General features: G+C 43.0%; 1 protein-coding gene across 6 annotated transcripts in view; it reads left to right on the top strand.

The window, feature by feature from the left end:
- The window catches only part of KLHL32 (kelch like family member 32), a 103914-nt gene that overhangs the window by 26722 nt on the left and 49795 nt on the right, over positions 1-27397 (top strand). For all 6 annotated transcript variants that reach the window (XM_077303774.1, XM_077303758.1, XM_077303803.1 and 3 more), the window contains one exon: positions 11135-11233. In XM_077303774.1, the coding sequence (XP_077159889.1) occupies positions 11135-11233 (99 nt within the window). The remainder of the gene's footprint in view (positions 1-11134; positions 11234-27397) is intronic.

The raw sequence follows: 27397 nt of genomic DNA, 5'->3' as shown, positions 1-27397 counted from the left end.
AAAGAAACGCAAGAAATCAAAATGGCTGTCTGAGGAAGCTTTACAAATAGCTAAGGAGAGAAGGGAAGTGAAAGGCAAGGGAGAAAGAGAAAGATACACCCAATTGAATGCAGAATTCCAGAGAAAAGCTAGAAGAGATAAGAATGCCTTCTTAAATGAACAGTGCAAACAAATAGAAGAAAACAATAGAATGGGGAGGACCAGAGATCTTTTCAAGAAAATTGGAGATATGAAGAGAACGTTTCATGCAAAGTTGGGTATGATAAGGGACCAAAATGGTAGGGACTTCACAGAAGCAGAAGAGATTAAACAAAGGTGGCAAAATTATACAGAACAACTATAGAAGAGGGAGCTTAACATCCCTGATGACCACAGTGGGGTAGTTACTGACCTGGAGCCAGACATCCTGGAATGTGAAGTCAAATGGGCCTTAGGAAGTCTGAGCAACAATAAAGCTAGTGGTGGTGACAGCATTCCAGTTGAACTATTCAAAATCTTAAAGGACGATGCAGTAAAAGTGCTACACTCAATATGCCAGCAAATTTGGAAAACTCAACAATGGCCACAGGATTGGAAAAGGTCAGTTTACATTTCAATCCCAAAGAAGGGCAATGCCAAAGAATGTTCAAACTACCGCACCATTGCACTAATTTCTCATGGTAGCAAAGTTATGCTCTAGATCCTACAAGCTAGGCTCCAGCAATATGTGGACCGAGAACTTCCAGAAGTACAGGCAGGATTTCGAAGAGGCAGAGGAACTAGAGATCAAATTGCCAACATACGCTGGATCATGGAGAAAGCTAGGGAGTACCAGAAGAACGTCTACTTCTGCTTCATTGACTATGCTAAAGCCTTTGATTGTGTGGAGCACAACAAATTGTGGCAAGTTCTTAAAGAGATGGGAATACCAGAGCATCTTATTTGTCTCTTGAGAAATTTATATGCAGGTCAAGAAGCAACAGTGAGAACTGAACATGGAATTACTGACTGGTTCAAAATTGAGAAAGGAGTTCGGCAAGGCTATATACTGTCGCCTTGCCTATTTAACTTGTATGCAGAGCACATCATGAGAAATGCGGGATTAGAGGAGTCACAAATTGGGATCAAGATTGCAGGGAGAAATATCAACAACCTCAGATATGCAGATGATACCACTCTAATGGCAGAAAGCGAAGAGGAACTAAAGAGCCTGTTGATGCGGGTGAAGGAGGAGAGTGCAAAGGTTGGCTTGAAACTCAACATCAAGAAAACAAAGATCATGGCATCCGGCCCTCTCAATTCCTGGCAAATAGATGGGGAAGAAATGGAGATAGTGACAGATTTTATTTTCCTGGGCTCCAAGATCACTGCAGATGGGGACTGCAACAAAGAAATTAAAAGACGCTTCCTCCTGGGGAGGAAAGCTATGGCAAATCTAGACAGCATCCTAAAAAGCAGAGACATCACCCTGCCAACAAAAGTGCGTTTAGTCAAGGCTATGGTCTTCCCAGTTGCAATGTATGGCTGCGAAAGTTGGACCATAAGGAAGGCCGAGCGTCAAAGAATTGAGGCTTTTGAACTCTGGTGCTGGAGAAGACTCTTGCGAGTCCCTTGGACTGCAAGGTGAACAAACCGGTCAGTCCTAGAGGAGATCAGCCCTGACTGCTCTTTAGAAGGCCAGATCCTGAAGATGAAACTCAAATACTTTGGCCACCTCATGAGAAGGAAGGACTCCCTGGAGAAGAGCCTAATGCTGGGAGCAATCGAGGGCAAAAGAAGAAGGGGACGACAGAGAATGAGGTGGCTGGATGGAGTCACTGAAGCAGTCGGTGCAAATTTAAATGGACTCCGGGGAATGGTAGAGGACAGGAAGGCCTGGAGGATCATTGTCCATGTGGTCGCGATGGGTCGGACACGACTTCGCACATAACAACAACAAAGTTCTGTTTTCTGCTATGGTTCTTTGTTAATGCCGTTGCTAAATAAATCTTGAATTTTAATGTCAATATTGTCCATATTAGGTTTTTTTTTTCCTAATGAGACCTAATTCTTAGTAATGAAAAAGATCCTGAGTATGCCCCCCCCCCAACCAAAACACACACATGTTGCCAAATTTTGTTCTGAAAGAACCAGAGCAAGGACCAGAAAGAGCGCCAGCAATGAAGTTAAGCAACAAAGAGGAAAATGAAGAATTAAGATCTATGTTTTGGCCCTTTGACTTTAGGGATGTTCTCCTGGTTACAAAAATACAGCTTCTTCTTGCTGCACAGACACTTCCCTGCTTTTTGTTTTTTTTAAAGCTCAGAGTTTTACTAGTGTAAGTATATGTGATGATCTCTGGTTGCTAGTTATTTTATTTATCCAAGATACTTTAAGTGTTCTGGCTAACAGGATCTGAGCACATTTTGAGGAGTACTGTGTCTCCCAGTAGGGCAGCCTTTCTCAACTTTTTTACTGTTGAGAAACCCCCGAAGTGGTCCTAACCTGCAGAATAAGGTTGGGAAGCATAGCTGTGTACATGCCCTCCTGGGCCCCACCCCTTCGCACCCCCTACAGGCAGAAGGACATGACCTTTTATGGTTGTATAATATATCATAAATGTTTAATTCAAAAATATATTCAAAATTAACTACCTCCCACCCTTCCAGGGCCCTCAAGGAACCCCAGATTTTCCGAAAACCCTGGTCGAGAAAACCTGCAGTAGGCTTAAGTGAAATTGTTTTAGACAACCTGCAAATATAAATTTAGGGATAGGAATTGTACTCTAAACCACTTGTACTTAAAGCTTTGAAGGCTCTTACATTTGATGGAATATCTTCCTGAGACTTGCTTTTAAAAATCTGAAAGCTGCTTTGCCACGAAGAGAATCCTCTGTGCCCATGAGGTGACTCAAAACTGTTGATGTGTAAGTGGTAAAAATTTCAAAGTATTGTGTAGGTGTAACCAAGAAATGCTATTAACAAATAATTGGATTTGTGCATGTGCCTCCTACTCACTGCTGTGAAAACTCTGAGTCACAATCACTTTTGGTCAGTTAGTGCAGTAATCTCAAGGGAATATGGTATGTTCTTGCCAAAAGGGAGAATGCCTTCTGGTAAGCAATAACTCTATGTCACAATAGCCCCAGTGAAGGTAAGGAAAAATGTTGCTTCCATTAGGAGACCACTTTCCTAGGTCTTCTGACTTTAAAAAAATCTTGGTCATACATGATCTGCTTCACTATAAATGTGTAGGCTTAACTTGCTATTCAGAATTAAGCCCTATTGTCATAGTTATGATAATGATGCTATTGCATAACTCAGGGTTCCTCACTGTGGTGCCCATGTTGTGGGGCCTACTTCTTCTGCCTTAATGGTGTCCCCATCTACTTTTCTAAAGCACATGGCAGGCAGGTGTGTTTTGTGTGTTTTATCCTTTCCCCCCCTTCCCCTTAGTCTTCCTGTATGCATGCATTTTATCCTCCCCCTTGCTAGTCTTCTCTCTCTCTGTTGTATAGGTGCATGTTTATGCCCTTTTGGCCTTCTTGTGTGTGCTGTCTTGATAGTCTTCTATGAGCGAATGTGTTTTATCTCACTCGTCCCCCCTTGGCAGTTTTATTTATAGGATTATAGGATCTTTCTTTGGTCTTATCTGCAGGTGTTGTCTCCTCTCCACCTGATGGTCTTCTCTCTTTATGTGTTCTGTCCTCCTTTCCCCCTTTTGTCATCTTCTCTGTCTCTGTGTTGTACCTCTCTTGGGCTTCTGTGTTTATGTTTGTATTTGCTCATCTTCTTTTCTCTTGTGTGTATGAATGTCATTGGCTTTGCCTCTTAAGATAAAGTAATAGCTCCAGTCATCATAGCTTGAAATTTTATAGGTACTTGTAGATTCAGAAAGGCCGTGGACCCTTGGTATAGATGATCCTGATCAAGCTTACTATTTTAAAAAGCCCCTCAAAATGTAGTGGGACTTAATGTCCCTGCAACTATCATTAGAGTTTCCTTCTTTCCTCTGGAGAAAATTCCTTGATCCCTTTTAGAGTGACATTTCTTAAACAGTCTGAAAAGGCATGCAAGAAACAGTGTGGTTCAAATATATAACATGACTCCTAAACCCCCTCAACCAAGAACCTTCTGTAAGAAGGGTTGATATGCTTTGCATAAAGATAGCTAAAGACAGGGCCTTCTGGACTACCTCTAGGAGGATGTTCCACAAAACTGGTGTAACAACTGAGAAGAGCATGAACCACAACAGAAGAAAGATGGACTCATTTGTGAGACAGCCTAGTGACAGTTGCTAGAGGAGTGCAGGGGCTAATGAGGAAAAATACAGTACCCTTGGAATATGGGTCATAGCGCTAGTGTATGGCATTTAAAGTAAGAAACAAGGCATTAAGTTGAGCCTGAAATCAAGTGAATCTATTTCAGGGTAGATGTTATATGGTTGAAGCAGCTTCTGGACAAAAGAAGTGGGCTATTGTATCTTGCATGAGAGCAGCTTATATTGCTGTAGTTCAGACTACAATAGCAACATGGCATGGTCGAATTATGAGCAAGATATAACCAAAAGGAAGTGTTCTGAGCAAAGAACCAACATGTTTCTCCATTAGTGAGGCTGGAACCACCAACATTGCTCCCCAACTCTCATGATACATCAGAGATAGACCCATCCCATTCAGGGTTGGCAGATTCAGTCCCGGTAGCAATTCATAAATGTTTTCAACCAACAGCTTATCAGAGTAAAGTTTCAGATTGCTTTTCCTCAACCACTTGACCACAGCTTCAGACAATGATTCAGTATAGCCTTTTAGACCTGGGTGCCATTGCACAACCAATCCCCAAGGGTACATGTATTCAGTTGGTCACACATAAATATTAAAACTATGGGTGAAGGAGTATATTCTTGAGGGATACCACAACTTAAATCCCATGCTGCTGAATCAATATATTTGAATTCATCTCTGAGTCATTTTGAAAAGTAAGAATTAAACTACTGGACAGCTATCCTTGTGGCAGTTTCCAGACACTCAACTAGAATGTCATGATCAACTGTGTCAAAAGCTATTGAAAGATCTGGAACAGGGTATACAAACAATGGCTTGGGGCTCTTCCTGGACCATTTTCACCTGGCCCCCAAGCTCCCTATCCTGAGCTCCACAGCCTCCTTCCTGAGGTTTAACAGTGAGCCGCCTCAGCTGCAGCCACCACCTTCCTCCAAAATGGAAGCTTAGAAATAGTCCTATAATTGGCTTTGGCCTGAGTCAGTTTCCCAAGGAGTGATCTTCACTCGGGTAGGGAAAAGCGGCATATAAGAATCAACTGTTCTTCTTTTTCTTCTTCTAAGTGGTGATGGTAAGCCTCCTGTGACCAGGCTGGATAGACAAATTAGCCAGAATGGAACTGATATTGCTGTCAGGATAGTGGGACCCATCCCAGTAGCCAGGAATATTAAAAACTGACTGGTGAAGAAGATACCGACTAGTGGAAACAATGTATTGAGGGAAGGGTAGATCCTCAGATCTGTAAGGAAGTCTAGGTAAAGTTCCTAGAAGGGAGAGAAGGACCATCCCTGGGAAGAAGGACTGAAGTCCAGAGAAGTTCAGATGAAGTAGTGTAGGAGGAGGCTGGATGATGTGAAAAGACCTTTCAGCAGACAGAATCCAAAGAATATGTTAGGAGCGTGTCAGGAAACTGTTTAGGGGATTTATACACAGTGAATCCAAAGATTCTGACAGAAGTGAAATACACTAATTGGGAAGGCTTGTAGGGAGTGAGTTCATTTAGGAGACACCAGTAGAATTCTATCATTATTAATAGAAAATGTTCTAGGAGGAGCCTGGTGGGATAATTCTGACAAAATGAAGGGCCTCTGGTCTGAGGCCATACAGAAGTGACTCACCCAGTAATCTGCTATTATTTTGTTTATTCTTTTATTTTGGAGCTTCTTTGCCATGTTCTCAGTGATTAGTAGACTGATATCAAGACTCATAACATTCCCCAGCAAATTCTAGTAAACTATGGGATCTATAAGTTTTCAAAGGTAGGCCATACTTATCAATTATCTAACTTTGGTGAGCATAGGGGAATGTAACAACCCTTGCCCACAAAACAGAATGATTTTAGCACCTTAAACCACATTGCCAAACACCTCCTGAGTGCAGAAAGGAAGATCTAGCATATGACCTTCCAAATGTTTGGGGCACAAAATAAACTAAGATAGTCCCATATTGGAGGGGGGCGGGCAGATGACCAATTACTTTTTTGCTGGTATTAGTTCATTGCAAAAATGGGCTATTATACCCTGCATTAATTGCATTCATTGAAGTTTATTGATTGTCTTTAAGAGCAGCTTATATTGCTGTAGTCCAGACTACAATATGGCATGGTAAAAGACTCCAAACAGTAATTTAAAATTACTGAGCTATGGTCTCTGCCAGTTCTCTGTAATTTTGAATTCATAAGAGTAGAAAATTATAGGTAATGAAAATGTATCGGGCTGGCTAAAATGGCCAGGTAGCAGCTCAAGTGAGAGTGGCTCAGTGAATGATGTTGGGCAAATAAAAAGCACACTAAAGGAGCAGCTCTATTAATTTCCCATGTTATTCAAAGGGCTTGCTCTCTGGAAAATATCCTTAGGATTGCAGTTTAGGAATGCAATATAGTTGGTAAGAGTGGTGGCCTCTGATCTGGAGGGCCAGGTTTGATTCCCTGCTCTTCCACGTGCAGCCAGCTGGGTGACCTTGGGCCAGTCCCAGTTTGGATAGAGCCATTTTCACAAAGCAGTTTTTCTCAGGGCTGTCTCAGTCTCGCCTCCCTCCCTCATGGCATTTAGAAAACTGCTTTTGGAAACACATAACTTTCAAAAGCAGATTATGACAGGCCATGCAGAAGGCATTTTGCTGATGGGCATCTCTAAAATATTTCTTGCAAGTATTTTAAACTATCTAAATATACAAAGCTGTTTTTCATGTTAGCATTTTAAAGAAAAGTATTTTGAATGGAATCTATATATGTGACCGTTACAGGCATATTCAAGGTCCTCCGACAAGCTGAGAGAATTGCAACTGTCCCTTGTTGTGTTATGTTGGATGCACCACTGCCATGCCAGGTTTGCTGCAATGTATCTGGCTACTAATAATAAACCAAAGGCTTCCCATATCTACCCACAATCGTCTAGCAGGTTGTCCTGAAATGTATCCTGTTTGAAATGGTAAATAGGCCTGTGCTTTATCACACAGTTCCAAAGACTTAAGGACAGTTAGGTTTTCTTAAGGGAGATTTTTGCTATATGTTGATGTGTGTCTCCTCCCACCCCCACCCCAAAATTTTCCTCATAGAGGAGTTGGTGGGCTCTCAGGAGCAGTCTAATCATGAAGTGGGGCTCTGCAGTGAGAAAGAAGAACCGTTGGAAATGGCTGTTCTCTCTGAAAGAAAACTGAAAAATCTGTATTTGAATATAGTTCATTTAGTTTTAATACTTGGGTTTCTTGAGACCTCTAGTGAAAACAGTTGGTGTTGCAGGAGTTAATATATATATTTAGAATAACATCATATATGTGGTGAGAGGGTCCATTCTCCCTGTTCAGCAGAAGCAGGATTCATTAGAAGGTATTAACAAATTTGATTATGCTTTTTGAGGAGTTTGACCAAGGGAAGTTCCTACCACAAAAAAAAGGACTAGTGTTTAGTGTTCCGGCAGCAAGTATTTATATTTAATGGCTACATATTAATGGTTTGGTTATAGTTTGTTTTTATGGTTAATTTTCCGGCACTGCTGTTTGTGAGTTTACATTTAGTTGTCAGTTTGTCTTGGCCTCCCAGTGTACTTTCACAGTGTACACTTATGTCTACTTACCTTCACTTGGCTAATATGATGAAGTTGACTGTTGTGCCACTCAGATCTGTGACATAAACTGGTAGACTCTGATTCCCAGCTAAAAGGTTGGGTAGAAATTAAGTAAACACTGTAAACAAATAATAAGAGTGGTGCAGTCCTTAATTGCTGTCAAATAATTATTCTAACGTATAGAGGTAAGAAATACGAAATAAATTAATTCTCTTCCCAACTCTTTTTATGTAATCTTGCTGTATTTAAACTCATCCTTAACACTGTTTTGCTCCCTTATATTTGGTAAACAGCCTCCTGGGAGGAGACTGTCCGGGGCTCTGTCTGTCCAGGTCCACCCTGATTGGCCCTCCCCCTCCAGCTCCCACCCTCCCTCCTTGCCTGCTAGAAGCCTTGTGGCTGCAGCCTCTGTTGTTGCCCATGAGGAGAGAGGCAGAAACAGGGCTTTGCGGCCCGCAGGTACGCTCCTGCTGGGAGGGAGCCGGGAGGGGGGAGTTTGGAGGCTCCCTGCGGGCTGCAAAGGCCTGTTGCTGGCGGCGGGGGGGGGGAGGAGCTTTCCACTCCCTTTAGCTCACTTTGCGGGCCAAAGGGAGCTGCGGCTACCCTCTCATGCCCTCCTGCCTGCTGCCCCTTTCAAAGCCCATTTTTAAAATGGGCTTTGATACTAGTAATCTGATAAAAATGCATTCGGATAATTGGCTATTTTGTACTATTTTTCACCAAATCATAGTGCTTATCTAAACCAACTGTTCCCAAAGTTTACAATAAAATTCACTCCATCTGTCCCTGGAAGCCAGTTGTTAAGAAGTGAAACTCTTTATTACCATCTCTTCCCCAGATTTCTAATATGCAATCAATGAAGCAGTTATTACTCTTAATTGCCTGTTCCAGTTTCTGGAACATAAACCAGATTCACAGTGTTCACATAGGATTGCTCTAATATAATCATGACAGAATCTCTGTCATCAAACAATGATGCTGACCAGTTCAGTCTAGCTGCTGGTAATATACCGTATTTGCTGGCGTATAAGACGACTGGGCGTATAAGACGACCCCCCAACATTTCCACTCAAAATATAGAGTTTGTTACATTACATTACAGTACCTGTCATTGTCACCACTGTACGGCCGCAGCGCGACTGCAGCACCTCTGGCGCACCCCTGCATCTCCCTGTGACCGGCACTAGTGTGCAAGTGCGCATGTGCGAGCTCTGAATAGACAAGGGGTGGGCCGGAGCGCCACTGTTTCCCGCCAAGCAGAATGGGCTGGTCACGCCCAAAAGGCTAGCACCCCTGTCTCGCTGCTGATGCTCACCACAGCCTCGCTGATGAACTGCTGCGGCCGCGCTGGATACCGAGCGATACTGGATGGTATGTAGAATGAGGTGGGCGGGCATCAGGAGGCCACTATGGACAGCTATGTCTATCCCAACTGAAGTGCACCTGGCATACAGGACGACCCCCCCCCCACTTGGAGGCATGTTTTTCGGGGGGGGGAATTAGTCTTATAGGCAAATACAGTAATATAATATTTGGAGCTTTGCTCCAATCTATCATTGTTCCATTTCCGATGGGCTTCTTTCCTAGCCAGTCTTTTCTTTCTTTCTTTCTTTCTTTCTTTCTTTCTTTCTTTCTTTCTTTCTTTCTTTCTTTCTTTCTTTCTTTCTTTCTTTCTTTCTTTCTTTCTTTCTTTCTTTCTTTCTTTCTTTCTTTCTTTTGCCAAATAAAGCTAGTTAATATGTTCCATTATTTTCCATTATTTTTTCTCAGTAATCAACATTGTTATGTCTTGAAATAGGTTAAACAATATTGATAGTAACATCATTCTTACAGCATTAGCAGGCATCATTATGTGTACTAATTCTATTTTTAATCATGGATTGCACCAATATACCTGCTATCGAAGTTAGACTGATCAGCCTCTGGAACATTTTAAAAAGATTACAGTAGATTTAAAATCATATTCAAGTATGAATGTATTGACAGAACCTACTAAATTCTGTGAGGATGCAAGATGGAGCTGCTCTGCCAGGCTTGCAATTGAGGCCGGCCAAGAAACACTTTGAACAATGAATTGGGCCTTCCTTCCTCTCTTCACCTCCCCAATTCCCCACCATCTCCTTGTCTTGCTAATTTTGGCAGGCCAGGAAGTTTTCCATCATCATTGCTGAGAACTCATATTTTACCTATTTTTAAATACACTTTTCTACTGTATTATTTTACTGTTCTTAGTAATTTATTGCTTACATTTTAATGTAATTTGCTATTTAATCTGCTCTTAATCACCCTGAGACAGAAAGTCTGAGAGGAGCAGTATACAAATAATCAAAAAATAAATAAAATAAATAAAGTGTACATGGTAGGAATTTATATGTTAACTAGGGGCCAAGCCTATTGCATTTAGGAATACAATAGGCGCTAGGCATGGTGACCCAAATTTCATGCCCAGCTGTTTTCCCCACTAAAAATCTCCAGAATACAGCCTGGCCTGGAGGAAATTCACCTACCATCCCACAGTAGCGACCAGCAATTTCCTAGGTATGCAGGGAAGGGCCACAAGAGACAAACACTGGCACATCCCTTCCTGCCCACCCACTTACAATCTTCTACCTAAGTTCATAAAATAACTGTCAGGAATGTTTAGCTGAAAATTCTTTTGAATTAATTTTATAGCTTTGCACCTATTTTAAAATGTGTACTTTGTTTATTAGTTCTTAGGGGTTCTGTCAAAGTAGTAAAAATAAAAAAAGTTTTATATAGATGCTAATAACTTTGCTAGGCATATAAAGATGAGGGTATAGAAATACCATTTGGGCAAACTTAGAGGGAAGAGGTGTCAGATTATGCACACAAACTGGACATGCATGTGAACTGATTTAAATTCCTATTGAACAAAGACCACTATAGATGGACTGAATAGTGGTGACAAAGGTTTCAACTTCTGTATGTGGTAAACAACTCAGACTTAAATCTTTTCCTTACCTTGAACTGTCAATGATACAAACGCTGAATAAGAAGTAGCCACTGTTTATTGGCTGTGTGAATGAGCCCCCTGAGGGACATGATGTTTGCATATGTAATTGATGAGTGTCACAACTCAGAAAACCTTTGTTAGCTACATGGATGATACGTTTTCTTCTTACCACCATCCCAAAATAGTGCTTGAAAGCCAATATTCTTTTTCAATATTTTTGCTAAAATGTTTTCAAATAAAATGCATAATTTCTGTTGTATATCTAGTGTTCTGGGGGGGAAAAACCCAATTGCTAGTCATATCATATTTGAGAGCACTTTATAGGCTCACAACTTTCATTTTTATTTCCCCATATAGATTTTCTTGGAGCCGGGAGTGATCCCAGATGTCCTTGCTGCAGGCAGTCATCTGCAGTTACTAGAGCTCCTTAGTTTATGCTCTCACTATCTCATCCAGGTAAGGAAGAGGCCTAATACTTCCCTTTATTTTGGAACTATTAACTTAATTTCCAAGTCCGTTGCATCTGAGGTCAGGAGAAATATCACCAGCTCATAAATAAAGAGTATCTAGAATACCTTGATTATGACTGCATTGCTGAACTTGATAATTTTTTTCTTTGTAGCTGTATAGATTAGAAGATGAAAAACATAAATGTGTCTGGATGGGTGGGCTGCAAGCCTGACTACTGTTGTAGCTTAAAAATGGAAATGTATTGTGAATTTCAAATGCTCTTAGCAGAGCTCTTGAGAATGAGGTACTGGGGAACAAAATTCAGCAGGACCCCCAACCTAGTTGCTTTGAGGTGGGAGAAAAAATATCTGTTTTTTCCCCTCTCACCTGGCATGATCTCTGTAATCTCAGAGTCTCCGCAATATCGAAAAGCCTCTGTAGGAATCTATAATAGATTAAAGCCTTGGCTTGACTTAGAATCGTAGTAAGTGATTTTGTTCAGTAAGAGAGTTCCTGCTAAGATTTCAAGTTGAGCAAAGGGTTACAGCAAAATATTATGGATTCCTAGAGAGGCCTTTTCTATTGTTTCGCTGAAGTCTGGTGAGTTTCGTTCCTGACCTTCCTCCTGCCCTCTGCATAGAAGGGTGTGTGTTGTGAGTGTGTGCATATGTGTGTGAGAGAATCAGTTTTCTAGAACAGGGGTAGTTAAACTGAGGCCCTCCAAGATGTCCATGGACTACAATTCCCATGAGCTCATTTGACTACCCCTGTTCTAGAATCTTGGCTAAAGAAGATCAAAATTTCCTAATGTTAAAATAGGACCTACAGTGACATAGGTTGCACAGGTTCAGTAATAGGTTCCACAAAATCAAGTTGTTCAGAAGTCACTTTTCATCTTCTGCCTTTTGTAATAAAAGTGAGAGTGATTAAAATGAAAAAAATGCTGCTAGAGGATGTATTGATGGCGACAAGAATAAACAGCAGCAATTAGTCATGATGACTGAGAGGAACCTACACATTCAGAAGCACTAAATGTTTGAATCCCAGAGCCAGGAGTCAACATCAGGAGAAAGTCTCAGCCTCTGTTTTCTACGGTTGGCTGTCCAGAGGAACTGGATGGCCACCGTGTAAGACAGAATGCTGGACTGGATGGACCACTGGTCTGATCTAGCAGGACTCTTCTTGTGTTCTTATGTTAGAATTCTGTTGGTTGTGAGGAAGCCGTGAATATTATGAATTGGTGATCCTCATTAGTATTTCATCCTCATCATCTTCCTTGTCAGAGCAAATAAACCCCATTCATTTTTCAGGAAAAATGATTTAATGTATGATGCAGCCTTTCACCAGTGGTAGAATGGATACAGAGTTTTTACACTGTACAATGCCTTTTCATTTGCCTCCTTTTCACCTGAGAATATGGGATTGGGTAGCTCTTGATACTATGGCTGTCTGCCAGTTTGAGTGCCTGAGAGTGCAATTCTGATCAGGTTTGATCAAAATCCTACTCAGGTCATAGAATCATAGAGTTGAAAAGGTCCTCCAGGGTCTTCTAGTCCAACTCCGGCAGAGTGCAGGAAACCCATAGTGCCCCAATCCCATGCCCAGATAATCCCCCCCACCCAAAAAAACAAAAAAAACAAACAAACAATCTATGGCCAGTCTGGCCTGGAGGAAATTCACCTCCTGACCCCAAAGTGGTGATTGCCATTTTCCTGGATATGCAAGAAAGGGCCACAAAAACCAAGCATGGACACAATCTCTTCTACCCAGCCACTTACAATCACAGAATCAGCATTTCTGTCAGATGACCATTTAGCCTCTGCTTTAAAACTTCCAAGGAAGGAGAACCCACTACCTCCCCAGGAAGCTTGTTCCACTGAGGAACTAACTGTCACAAACTTATTCCAGATGTTTAGCCCAAAATTCTTTTGAATTAATTTCCATCCCATTCATTCTAGTCCCACCATTTGGGGCAACTGAAAACAATTCTGCTCCAGCCTCTATGTGACAGCCCTTCAAGTACTTAAGGATTGCTGTCATATCACCTCTTAGTAATCTTCTCTCCAGGTGAAACAGACCAAGCTCCCCCAACCTTTCTTCATATGTCTTGGTCTCCAAACCCCTCACTATCTTTGTTGCCCTCCTATGGACACGTTCCAGTTTATCAACATCCCTCTTCAATTGGGGTGACCAAAACTGAACACAGTACTCCAAGTGAGGCCAACCAGAACAGAGTAAAGCGGTACCATCACCTCCCATGAGCTGGACATGATACTCCATTTGATACAGCCCAAAATCCCATTTGCCTTCTTAGCCACTGAGTCACACTGCTGACTCATGTTCAATGTATGGTCTACTAGATTCTTTTTGCACATGCTACTGCCAAGACAAGTCTCCCCCATCTTATATTGGTGTATTTGGTTTTTCCTACCTAAATGCAGAACTATTGTCCCTATTGAACTTGATTTTATTCAGTTTAGCCCACTTCTCGAGCCTATCAAGATCATCCAGTATTCTGTTGCTGTCTTCAGTTGTGTTTGCTACCCCTCCCAGTTTAGTATCATCTGCAAATTTAATAAGTATCCCCTCTAATCCCTCATCCAAATCATTTATAAATATGTTGAACAACACAGGCCCCAGGACAGATTCTTGGGCTCCACTTGTCACTCTTTTCCAAGAAGATGCTGAACCATTAACAGGTACCCTCTGGGTATGATTTGTCAACCAGTTATTGATCTACCTGGCAGAAGTAGGATCCATACTGCATTTTACCAACATGTGAAGGAGAATATCATGTGGAACCTTATCAAAAGCTTTACTGAAATCCAGATAAACTATGTATGTGGCATTCCACTGATCCAGCAAGGTAGTCACTTTCCCAAAAAAAGAGATAAGGTTGGTCTGACATGAGTTATTCTTGTGAAACCCGTGCTTAGAAATCACAGCTCTCAGTTCCAGCTGCTCAAGGACCGAGTGTTTGATCATTTGTTCCAAAATGTTGCCAGCTACAGAAGTCAAGTGGATGAGTTGATAATTACCTGGTTCCTCCTTTTTCCCTTTCCTGAAGATGGGGACAACATTTGCCTGCCTCCAATCATCTGGCACCTCACCTGTTCTCCAAGAAGTATCAAAAATAATGGACAGAGGTTCAGAGATGACATCTGCAAGTTCTTTTAGTACCCTTGGATGCAGTTCATCTGGCCCAGAAGACTTTGCTTCATTTAAAGAAACTAGTTGTTTGTGGACTGGTCCAATAGTGATCCTAGGCCACCATTCTCGTCCCCCGTGTTGTGTTATGTTTTTGCCACATTGATCACTATTTCATTCACAAGAGAAGACCGAGGAGAAATAGGAGTTAAGTAGTTCAGCCCTCTCTTCATCATCTGTTATAATTTCACTTTCTTGTCCTCGCAGTCATCCTATGGTGTCCGTATTATTTTTCTTGCTTGAAATATAACTAAAGAAGTCCTTTTTTTTTTGTTATGTTTAGCATTTCTTGCTAGCCTAAGCACATATTGAGCTTTAGCTTTTCTAACACTCCCCTTACAATTATTGGTTATTTGCTTATACTCATCCTTCGTAATAAGGCCTTCCTTCCATTTCTTAAATGACTCTTTTTTTATTCCTCAAATCTTTTGACAACTGTTTATGGAGCCAACTTGGCTTCCTTAGGATCCTTCCATCTTTTCTTCTCAAGGGAATTGTTTGTGATTTAGCCTTCAGTATTTCACTTTTAAGAAACTCCCAGCCCTCTTGGACTCCCATCTCTTTAAGTCTTTCTGACCATGGGATTCTATGCAACATACCTTTAAGTCTGTGAAAATCAGCTTTCCTGAAGTCCAGTCTATACATACGACTACATAAAGGTTTTCTCTTTCCCACAAGTTAAGAGGAAGTATTCTGTACTTTCAATTGTGGAGGAAACATCCCTTGATTTCAGTTAACACATCACATTCTCCCTGGGTGTAGATCATTAGAGACATGTTGCGAATTCCATGCTGGGAACTTATTTCCCAAGCCTGAATGGCCCTAATTCAAATGACAGCTATGGTGCTTAAGCCTCCACCTTCCCCACGTGACTTCCTGCCTAATGGGGAAAATAGGACACACCCTTAGTCATCATGGGTAGCATGGGGGGGGGGGGCAACATAAACAACATTTCCCTGTGTGCCATGGTCATGATGCATTCTGCTGGAAACTGAGATCCAGCCCATAACTTGTGCCATACCTCTTGTTAGGATTGTCTGCTTGGACCAACCTTTATGCTCCCAAAGCTGCCCCTCTCACTGTTCACGATACAGTGTGGGATTAGCTGGCTGCTTTGGTGCTGAGCAGGAAATTAGGGGGCTATCTCCAGTTGGTCTTTTTAATGTGCTTCATAGTGCAATGGGAAGGGAAGCTTATTATTAAATAGGCCTGTTCAAAGTAGACTAGCAAGGCTTGAACTCATGGGGAAGGATTAATGTAGATTAATTGAATTAGATTAGCAGGCACCCTGAAGACCCAGTGCCCAACCCAGTAAGTCCCAGTAAGAGTTGAGCTGAGGCTCTTTACAGTTTTCACCATTCTTTAGTGTTATTGTTGTTGTTATTATGTTAATGTTATTGTTATCACCTTGTTGTTACTATAAATGATGTTATCTGTATCATTTTCTTGTTTCATGTAAACCACCCTGAGCTTTCGGGGAGGGCAGTATATAAATGAATGAATGAATGAATGAATGAATGATAAAGTATGTTGGGTGGATGAGAAGAAATCAGACAAGACACATCAGAGTGACCAAACTAAGTGCCTAGGGAGGAACTTTCTTAGGTATAAGATGTCAACGCCTGTGCCCTCATGTCTACCAGAATAGGGAAGTGGTCTTCATGGATGGCATCTCTTAGCAAGTTTGTTCTGCAGCTGAAAATTAACTCTGTTAATGTTCTAAGATTGGAGCCAGGGTAGCACTGCCCAAATGCTTGTGAGCTTGTTGTGGAATCTATGTTATTGTATCTGCATTAAGTGGGTGATAAAGAGTTTGCCAGTTGTAGTCCATCTTTGCAAATGGTTTAATCCCTGGTTTAATCCAGGGATTCTCAAGCAGGGTTCCAGGGAACCCTGGGGTTATGACAGAGCTCCCCAGGGTTATGTGGCCTTTCCCAGAAGTTTGGATGGCTGCTGACATCACTAGATATCACAGGAGTCCACTTGCCCTGTTGCTCTACAGACCTAGTCTCTTTCTCCACAATGGAAATGGTAAATGGTTGGTTGATTGATTGGCTCCTGCATCTTAATTCCATGTCTGCTTCTCTGAAGTGAGCACTTCCAGGGTTCCTTGAAACCTGAGAAATATTTCAGGAATTCCTCCATGGCCAAAAGGCTGACTAAAAGTCTGTGTCTTCCTTTTTGGAGTACAAGGTGAAAGAAGAAGAGTTGGGTTTTATACCTTGTTTTTCACTGCCCTAAGGAGTCTCAAGGCAACTTACATTTGCCTTCCTTTTCCTCTCCCCACAACAGACACTCTATGAGGGAGGTGAGGTTGAGAGAGCCCTGATATCACTGCTCAGTCAGAACAGCTTTATGAGTGCTATGATGAGCCCAAGGTCACCCAGCTGGCTGCTGCATGTGGAGGAGAAGCAGGGAATCAAGCCCGGCTTGCTGGATTAGAAGCCGATTAGAAGTTTACCGTGTAGGCTTCCTCCTAGTCCTAACTTCTTGCCACTTCATAACTAGGAAGGAACATGCAGGCTGTGGCAACACCACTTAAAGACTATGTCTGCAAATATTTTATACCAGTTGCAAAACTGGAATGTTTTCTTTACTGTAGCAAGTTGATTCATCCATCTAAACATCCGGAAGAAGTTCATGACAGTTAGAGTGGTTTCTCAGTGGAACAGGCTTCCTCGGGAAGTGGTGGGTTCTCCATATTTGGAAACTTTTAAACAGAGGCTAGATAGCCATCTGACGGAGAGGCTGATTCAGTGAAGGTAACGGGGTGGCAGGTTACAGTAGATGAGTGATTGGGATGTGAGTGTCCTGCATAGTGCAGGGGGTTGGACTAGATGACTCATGAGGTCCCTTCCAACTCTATTATTCTATGATTCTATGTAGCAAGTAGATTCAAGAAAGCCAGAGAGAGAATTGTGAGGGTCAGTAATCAGAACTTTTGGCCACTTGTTCCCCATATCAGGAAATCCCTACATGAGGAATGCTAGTATGTCCTGGCTTTCATGTAGACATGCGAATTGTCAATGAGGAAGACCCCCTCCCAAGTGCAAACGTTCAATTTCTTTCTTCTGCATTCTGGTTGTATCGTGTTACAAGGTCAGTTTTATCAGGTTGCCATCCATAGCTGATACTAGAACTGCCTTAGCAAAAAGCATTTGCTTCTGGTGGATGCAAGGTTTCCTTCTATCTCTGCCATTTCTACTTCTTGCTTCAGATGTGAGCTGAACAGTTAAGGACCGCATCACTTAACTGTCTATGGCAGTTGATCTGGAATGACTGTTTCACTTCTGTCAATAAATGAACACATAAAAGAACATTCAGGTGAAACCTGTCAAAGAGAGTTGCTTCTGAGTATCCTGTACTGAGGGGTGAGGCCCTCAAGGGAGGGGTCAACTTGCCTCATCCTTGTCGAGACTACACACTAGTATTCTGAAGTTTGTTGCTTTAATTACTCAGTTTCTTCACAATGCCAACTCCAATCATCACTCTGTAGCCAAGGTAGCTCAAGACTCCTCACCTCCACCTGTTGTTTCCCAATCAATTTCCTTGATGTTAGGGCAGCTTTCCCAGGCTGTCTTCCTCCTTAGCTCCTTAGCCCTTAGCTCCTGCCCTGCTCCCTGTACCCTTTCTACAGGGTTGAAGCGGGGGGTAGGTCATAGGGATGTCAGTCCCAGATGGGACTTGGGGATCCCTCTGTTTCACAGCTCAGCTCCAGGCAAGAAAGATCAGTTTCTCTGGAGAAAATGGCTGCTTTAGAAGGTGGACTCTACAGCATTATACTCCACTGAGGTTCCTCCCTGCCATAGATCACACACATTCCCTATAGCCGCCTCCAGGTATTTCCCAACCCAGACAGGCAATCCTAGAATCCCCTCAGGGTTGCTGGGTTCTGAGAGGCATGGTTCATTATCACCTGCAAAGTCCTGAAGTCTGTCTGCCCACAGCCCTCTCCCACCTTTCAGCTGGAGCTTTTTATCCCTATTCTCTTGGCTGCTTCCCTCTTCCTGCTCTTCAGTAGGCTCTTTGCACTTTGGGGGACATAGTCCTGATTAACCACCCCTTGTCTGCCCCTCCCTCAGTTTTGCAGGCCCATCTAGCTATTTCCTTGGCTGTGCATTGAGATGCTGCTTTCCTTAGGGTAGTGCCCCTGCTCCACCCTGTCTTTTTCAGGAATCGTGTGCCTACGGCTGCGATGCTGGTCATGAACTTTGAAATAAATCTTATAAGTACTTTGCTTAATGCCTGTAGGGGAAGTAGGGGTCTGGTAGGAAGGGCCGACATTGTCAGCTGTTACTGCATCAGAAAAGTTACTTGAGGTGGAAAGCATTTGCTTCTGAAGGATTATAAATTATTGGACTTTCTACTTTAAAAAAGCTCATAGGCATCCCTGGACAGTAGGTGGCAGTGTGAGCCCATGAGTACGACTATATGAAAGCTCCAAGGGGAGAAAATCCAGGGGGAAAAAATGAAAAGAAATTATTTATTTTGCTCCATATTAGTCTTGTGACCTAATCAGTAAAAAAGTCATTATTCACACAACACTGGGCAATATGCATTGTAATTTTTAACAAATAATGGGGAACTGTTAACGGTTTCACAGGAAATACAGCCCTGTCTTGTGCAGCAATGGTCATTTATCATTGCACTTTGTGAAATCACTCATTTGTTCTAATTTGAATGTAAATGACTCTAAGGTTTTACAAATAAGGTGACAGACTCACATAAATGTAATTGCAGGGTTCATCTCTCTCTTTTTATATATCACTCATTAAGTTATGAATTAAATACATCGTATTAAACCAGGGGCATGTCCAATGATGATATTGTAATGGCAAATTACTCTATGCTATTAGAGGTGTATTTTTTATTCATGGACATTAATTTGTCATTAAACGGCATTAGTTTAGCACTTTTATGTGGGAGACGTGACCTGAAAGAAGAGACTCGCGGCTCTAATGTGGGAGAATAGAAATATGAGTGCCAGATGCATGTCGCCTCTTCGGCTCTTGGAAAGAAATGGAGGAATATTTTATTCCAGCTTCCCTGCTCTTTGCCACCCACGTACACAAAATGCTTAAATTGGTTTTTATCCATGTTAATAGACAGTTCTGAAGAATGAGTAGCCTTCGTCTTTTAAATCTTGTTTCTCATCCAAAAGCTAGGAAGAGAGGTTACGATGGAAAAGAATAAGTTCAGCCTCAGATGTGTGTCAGGTGCTTGCTGGGTTTTGATGGATTCCTGATCATTTCTTTCACTAGCCTAAAAGGGAAGGAATTATCAGCCTGGCTTTTAATAAAGTGGGTAACTTATTAGGTGCACCTTGGGATTCAGCATATTGTGCCTGCATGTACAGACACGAGAAAAAGAAATGAAACTCTGTCCACCAACAAACATTTTTTATTTGGAACACATCATGCATATTTCCTGTATGCTTCGTATAGTTTGTTCCTACTGGAACCTTTAGATTTTCTCAGAACAATTTTATTTGCTAGATTTTATTCCTCTTGTTTCTCTACCCCCTCATTTTATCTGCACAGTATCCCTGGAAGAAAGTTTATTCATGAGGAGATTGCCTGCTCCAAGGTCAGCCAGTGAGGGTTTTTTTTATCTGCAGCCCTAGCCAACGTGTAACATGGACGTGTAACATAAGTGGGAAATGAGGGCTTTCTAGGAGATGCACCTGATCTCCAGATGATCTCTCCCAACAGTTTCATATGGATCAGTGGTTTGGGGTATGAGGGCCCTTTTTCCATGTCAAATTTATTTTGTAGACCCCCACGTTATAATGGTTGTACTATCAGTATAAGTTATGGAAAAAATACATAATGATAAAAAGCTCAAAACTTCAGAGATGCTTTTAAATGTGCTTGCATATTATTAATCACAACAGCATTTGCATTCATTTGTAAAAATAACAATACATATATGTGCAAGACTCATTAAGGTACATCCCAGATGCGTGGAACAAAGTTTTGTTGTTGTGTAACTACTACCAGTGTAGACCAGAGATCCCCATAATTTCTGAGCCTGCGGGCAACTTTACACCTCCTGGGAAGAAGGAATTCCTGAGAGGGGAATGAAAGTTCAGGGGCTTACCAGTCCTGATCCTACAATGGAAAACCCTTCATTTAAAGAGGGAACCCAATAACAAGGCCTGACCCCACCCACTTTCTAAAAGGCTCGGCAGTACTGCTAAGGGAAGTACTGGCAGGCAGCATGGCACTTACTGGAGTTATGTGGGAGCCCTGGGTGGGACAATACATATCAATGACCTGACACAGGATAAGAAATCTCCATCTGTTTAGGCACTTTGGAGTTACTGGTGCAGCTGCCTAGAACAGTTAGCCTGTACTTAGGGGAAATTGCTTGAATGACTGATGATCTTTCAGTCCATGACCAAGCAACTGGGCTCTACTTATTTGATTTTAACCCTGCTGTTCAGGGGTAAATTGGCTTCCAAAGGAGCTCATTGGTCTAAATACAGTTAAAGTTCTTGAAGAGAGATTTCTCAGTGGTCCTGGACCCAGACATGCTCAAGGGCTGGTTATTCCCTTCCGTGGCCTTAGCTATGGCACTTCTTCTCAAGGGAAGGGTTCTCTACACAAATAGTCTATAACTAGACTGGTACACACTGGGGGCCTTCAGCTAGAGCTGTCCCAGTGCAATGGCTTTGGGGAGGTGTGTCTACACAATGTTAAGCAGGCTGCTGGATGAAGCCAAACCAACCTGACCCAGAGGAAGAGGGCATGACCACCATGGAGATGGGATTGTTAGAAAGGCACAGGAGGGGAAAAGTGGAAATCTGCCCAAGCTGGATGGATTCATGGGCCTTTTGCAATAGCTCTGTGCTTCCCAGGGGTCCTCAGCCCATAAACTGGGAATCTCAGATGCCTGTACAACACCGTGAGCAACACTGCAGGAAACAAAGTTGCATAAATACCATAAGTGGGAAACGTTGATCTTTTTAGGTAAATCCCATTCATGTTGATGGGGCTGATGCTGAAGGACATGGTGGTAGATGGAGCCTCTATCTCCCTGCATAGCATAATGACTCAATGCACACAAGTTTGCAGTAATTTTGCTTTACAATTAATGAGGATTTGAAGTGGCAAAATATTATGAAATGTTGGGGATTGTGTTGATTTTAAAGCAAGTGGTACTCTAATGCATGTAGTTGACCCAGTAAATCTTAAGGCAGTCTACAGCTACATTTCCTTGACTGCAAATTCCCATGTAGATTTTATTTGTTCTGGATTTTTGTTGGGTTTAAGAACCTGTTTACAAGAATTTAATAAATGCAAGGGACTGTTGGTTTGCCAGTTAAGCAGGGGAGCTGAAAAATAGCTATAGAGATGTTATTTCATTGATCATTTCCACCCTAGTTTAAATAAATTTACTGTTTTTTATTTGGCAACATGTACTGCTGTAATATCCTTTCAATGAAGGGAGACCAGTTTCTGCTTTTCAAACACATAGGATAATTCTTGATTCTATATCCAATATTTTCTATAGAGTCACATATTAGTTTTTTTTTTTCTTGGAGAAAGAATTAAAACAACACACACATGTGTTCATCACCCTTCTGTCTGTCTATGTGTATATGCATATGGGGAAGGAAAGCAGTATGTATTGGAACTCATATAATACCTTGATTTACAGCTAGTCTGCAATCCAAATACAAAGCAGGTGGAGTAACAACTGGGTATGATGCCTTGGTTATTAATGGCTTGGCTCAGCGATGGAATTTCTGAAGCTGTATACACTTTTTTCTGTCTTAATTATGCATTCATTAGAAGCTTTTATACCCAACAGAATAAAGTAAATATTTTTTGATCTCTGTAGTGTGCTCCCAGATTGTAGATTTGCACAGCAGGGTCTTGATAATCTGAATAAATTGTATATCCCCAAGGAGTTTATCTTTTAAATAAGGTCATAAAGAAATGCAGTCTCTCCCCTTAGTTCTCCTTGTGTTTTTCTTTTCTTTTTATAGCACAGCACACAGGAACAGAGGTATATTGTACTCTGCTGTGTACTTGGTTGTGATTAACTCTCATTTATCAGCCTGCTACTTATATGCATCCCTTTTTTTGTAGCCCATGCAGTGCAGTTCTTAAAAGGATGAAGGAAAAGCAAGTGACTGTGAAATAATATAAAATAGGTTGATTATTCTTTTCCCCATACATTGCGATATTACTGTGTATAATGCATACATCTGGAGCTGTGTGCAATATATATTTACAGCTCTACGTGCCACCTAAATGTTTAATGCAGCCCGTGTGCACCATTTATTTTAAAAACAAAAGTCCAGCCTTTGAAAGATATTCTGGGAGATGATTTATATAGCTTTGCACTTCCACTAAGACGTTGGTTTGTAAAGTTTAACTGTGAAAAAGTAGGTATTTGTATTTTCACAAAGTCTTTGATTTAATGCTAAAAAGCAAACTTTGAAAAGAATCCATAAGAATTCATAGAGATGAGAAAAAGTAGAAAAAGACATAACATTTTCTTAAACCAAAACACCAAAACATTTCAACTCATTATAGTAAGCTCATTTTGTACTGAATACAACAACTGTTACACTATGAACAAACAGAAATACAAGCTGAAGATGGTACTCAGCCCTTAGAAAATGAGGTATATGCACATCAGGGTGTAGATATGGCATCAGATCTTGCTGTGGTAAAATAATACCTAACCTGTCAGTAACTTAGATGAAATCTACAGGATTGAAAGATAAATATTTGTTTTGTACTCTGCTCATGCTCAGAGGTTAACCCAAAATATTCCCCCACCACTAGGCAATTTTTTTCTAGCTCTCAAGCTGGCTGGTTGGGGAAGACAGAAAATATGTTAACGGCATGTAGACGGCCATAGATCCTCAAAAGCTGGAGAACAGAATTCTTCCACTAGGCAAAAGGGGGAGATCATTTGAGAGCTGATTTAGGCCCTTTCTGCATGCACAGTTTACTTTCAATTATCACTGAACTGATGCAGTATTCTTTTAATATGAAATCTGGGCCTGCACGATGCACCTTTTTTAAAATCCAGTTTTCTCTTGGGAATTAGAATTATAGAATCTTTAAACAGCCCCACGGTGCAGCGCGCCGCGGACTTAATAATCAAGTAAGGGCTGTCTGGGAGGAGTTAGGGCGGGCCCTGTCCGGGATAAAAACTCGGAGGGGCCAATCAGGAGCCGCAAAGCGAGTGTCCGTTTGAGTGTCCGACCCGGCTCCCCATTGGTTGCTTCCCCCGGCTGGAGACTCACCGCGCAGACTGCACTCGCAGCCGACGGCGTGAGTCCTCCGGCCGTGGCACTCCTCCTCCTCCCGGCTGCAGGGGCGGCCTCACCGCATCATAGACGCGGCGAGGCTGCTCCTGCGGCCGGGAGAAGCGACAGGCATCGTCCTGGGTCCACTGAGACCACTCCGCCTTCTCCCGGCCGCTCCAGCAGCCAGGAGAAGCCTCCGATCGCCGCCTCCCCATCCGCCCGCATGGCGCCACCCGCATTCCGGCGAGGGACCTTGCCGCCTCCCCCCCCCCCCGCCCAAGACGGACCCGCTGTGCTCGGGAAGGGCCAGGGTTGAGAAGAGAGGGAAAGTCACCCTGGCCACCCCTGAGGTCGGTTTCGCTGACGGCCGCCTCTCCTCGGAGCGGCCCAACGCCTTTCCCTGTGCCCCAGCCGCGTGGTTACGCACTCCAGCCCTCAGCCGCCCTGCTCCCTCACTTTCAGCCCGCCGCCTGCCCGCCCACGCTCTGACCTACCTGCACAGGGGCAGGGCGGGACGCACCGGAGGCCGCTGCCGGGCTTGGCCCGCCTCCTCCGTTACCGGCCGCCACTTCCGGCCACTGCGCCGCGCCCGCTCTCTTCCGCCCGGCGAACTGCGCCCCATGCCCATCAACGGCTCGGGGTGGCCGCGGCCAGCGCTAGCCCGCCCACTTTCCTGCCATTGCGGACTAGCTGCCCCAGCACCCGTGGCTGCAGCATCGTCGCCGTCGCCGCCTCCATCGGCAGCCTGTTCCTTCAGCCCTTAGCCCCGGCCCGCACGGCCGCCAACAGGCCGCGGCGCCACCAGCAACCCTACCTCCACCCTTGCCGCTGCCGCCCGACCCAGACGCGCCCACCACACCTTACCATGAAGGGCCCACCGACCTGGTAAGCCTCCCCACCACACTGAGTGCCCCAGCTAGAGCCCACTGTATTTATCCCACAGCGGGCTTATTTTCTAGTCATAGAATAATAGAGTTGGAAGGGACCTCATGGGTCATCTAGTCCAAACCCCTGCACTATGCAGGAACACTCACATCCCAATCGCTCATCTGTAACCTGCCACCCCTTAAGCCTTCACAGAATCAGCCTCTCCGTCAGATGGCTATCCAGCTTCTGTTTAAAAATTCCCAAAGATGGAGAACCCACCACCTGCCGAGGAAGCCTGTTCCACTGAGAAACCGCTCTACCTGTCAGGAACTTCTTCCTGATGTTTAGATAGAATTTCTTTTGAATTAATTCATCCCATTTGTTCTGGGACAAGAGAGAACAATTCTGCTCCATCCTCCATTTGGCACCCTTTTAAATACTTGAAAATGGTTATCATGTCTCCTCTCTAGGCTAAACAGACCAAGCTCCCCCAACTTTTTTTTATACGTCTTGGTCTCCAAACCCCTCACTGTCTTTGTTGCCCTCCTCTGGACCCGTTCCAGTTTGTCAACATCCCTGTTCAACTGGGGTGCCCAAAACGGAATACAGTACTCCAAGTGAGGCCGAACCAAAGCAGAGTAAAGCCGTACCATCACCTCCCGTGATCTGGACATGATACTCTATTTGATACAGCCCAAAATCCCATTTGCCTTTTTAGCCACTAAGTCACACTGCTGGCTCATGTTCAATATATGGTCTACTAAGACTCCTAGATCCTTTTTGCACATGCTACTGCCAAGACAAGTCTCCCCCATTTTATATTGGTGAATTTGGTTCTTCCTACCTAAATGCAGAACTTTACATTTGTCCCTATTGAACTTCATTTTATTCAGTTTAGCCCACTTCTCGAGCCTATCAAGATCATCCTGCATTCTGTTGCTGTCTTCAGTTGTGTTTGCTTCCCCTCCCAGTTTAGTATCATCTGCAAATTTAATAAGTATCCCCTCTAATCTCTCATCCAAATCATTTATAAAAATGTTGAACAACACAGGCCCCAGGACAGATCCTTGGGGTACTCCACTTGTCACTCTTCAGAATATGTGTTCTGAAAACGAAAGGGACAAAATGAGCAGGGTTGCAGCACTGATCTTTTTGTGTGCCCCATGCTTGGTCTCTCGTTATTGGTCAGTTTTGTGCTAGGTGTGTTTTTTGAATTTGTAAGGAGAGATTCTTCTGCAAAACCAAGGAAAAAACCCTGTCAGGCTTCTCTGGGTGACAATCAGATGGCTTCCCTGCCATTGAGCCTCAAGGTTTGCTTGCCAGGGGTTAAAAACACGTGTTGGCTTTGCATCCATGGAAGGTACATGTGCTACACTCCTTACTTGTAAGTAAGACCCATGCAGACGGCTGCAGAAATCTCATCTGTCACCCTGAGGCTGCCAAGACAACCCAGAATAAATCCATGGCTGCACTTTATTCAGCTGTAGGCCTGGGTCCAAGACCAACCTTAGAGTATGGAGGCAGAGCAGGTAATGAGGGTTAGTTTGTAGGAGGGAAGGAGGGCTGGAGGGCAGGGGCGGATCTCTCTGCTTCTCTGTCAGCAGCTCTCTCTGTGTCTCTCTCTGCCTCCCTCACAGCAGGAGCGATAGGAGGGAATGAGGGCTCATGTTGGGTCTAGCAGGGCTCTGTGCGTCTCTGTGTGTTTCTGGCACGGCTGAGAGGAATGTGGCTAGCATCCAGGGAGGGAGGGCAGGAGCCAGCATTGCTGGCTGTACCCTGATTGGCCCTATTCCAACTCAGGCTGCCGGACACATCCCACCCTCCAGGATGTTTCACTAATATAGAGAGGAGGAACCATGGATAAGGATTAATTCGTTCCATGTATCCCCCCATGTTGTATGCTAACCACCCTGAGCCATATGGAAGGGTGGTGTTGAAATCAAATAAATAAATAATGAAATAATAATAAAAGTTAAACAAAGCTAAATCATAAGTTAAGAACTTAAACACATGTTTTAAACAATCAGAAAACAGGGCTGGCATATCACATTCCTTCAGTTGAACAGGACTTGTTATTCCCTGGTAGAAAGCATAAAGCTGGACACCAGCCAAGATGTTTCTGAGGAACAGTGGAGTTGTCATCTCACCACCCACAGAAGCTGGAGGCTCTTGGACCTGGGCCTCTGACATTGGTCCCAATATGAGAAGTATGTGGTTCTTGATGTACCCTGATTGCACACGCCATGCAGGATGTTTTAGGCAAAAGCTAGCTCTTTCAGTAGTGCTCCTCAATAACAAATTATGAATGGACAATTTTCAATATATTCAGATGTGTTTCAGTCAGGTGTACCTGTAAGCACCTGCCACCATTTTGCACCATCTGAAGCTCCCATATAGCTGTCAATGGAAGCTCTGTGTAAAATACTTTGAAGAAATGAGTATGGCAGTCCATTTCATAAATATCTTTCAGTTACTGGTGTATAGTAATTCTGTTTTGTCTGGGTTGAGCATCAGATTAGTTTACCCCAAACCCTTACTCCCTTTATGGGATGTGGATTTTTACTGGGTTTTATATCTGATGTAACCTACTTCATGTTGTTTGAACGAGGTGGTCTAAAAATAAAATCAATAAATCTGGCCACAATAAATATTTCCCCAGATTCACATTGAGGTCACCCAGCCCCCAAGTAAGAAGTAGTATAGACGGCTTCCCACTGATGTTAGTGGGGCGCACATTTCATGTCACTTCCTCAGTGGTTCCCAGCCTGTTCCAATAATATATACTTAAAAATGTATGTTGCTTAACTGGTAAATGTTGGCATGAC

Source organism: Paroedura picta, chromosome 1 (genome assembly GCF_049243985.1).
Source record: "Paroedura picta isolate Pp20150507F chromosome 1, Ppicta_v3.0, whole genome shotgun sequence".
Taxonomy (NCBI): Eukaryota; Metazoa; Chordata; class Lepidosauria; order Squamata; family Gekkonidae; genus Paroedura; species Paroedura picta.
Note: the sequence above shows the minus strand (reverse complement) of the source record. Positions and strands in the feature narration are given on the sequence as shown.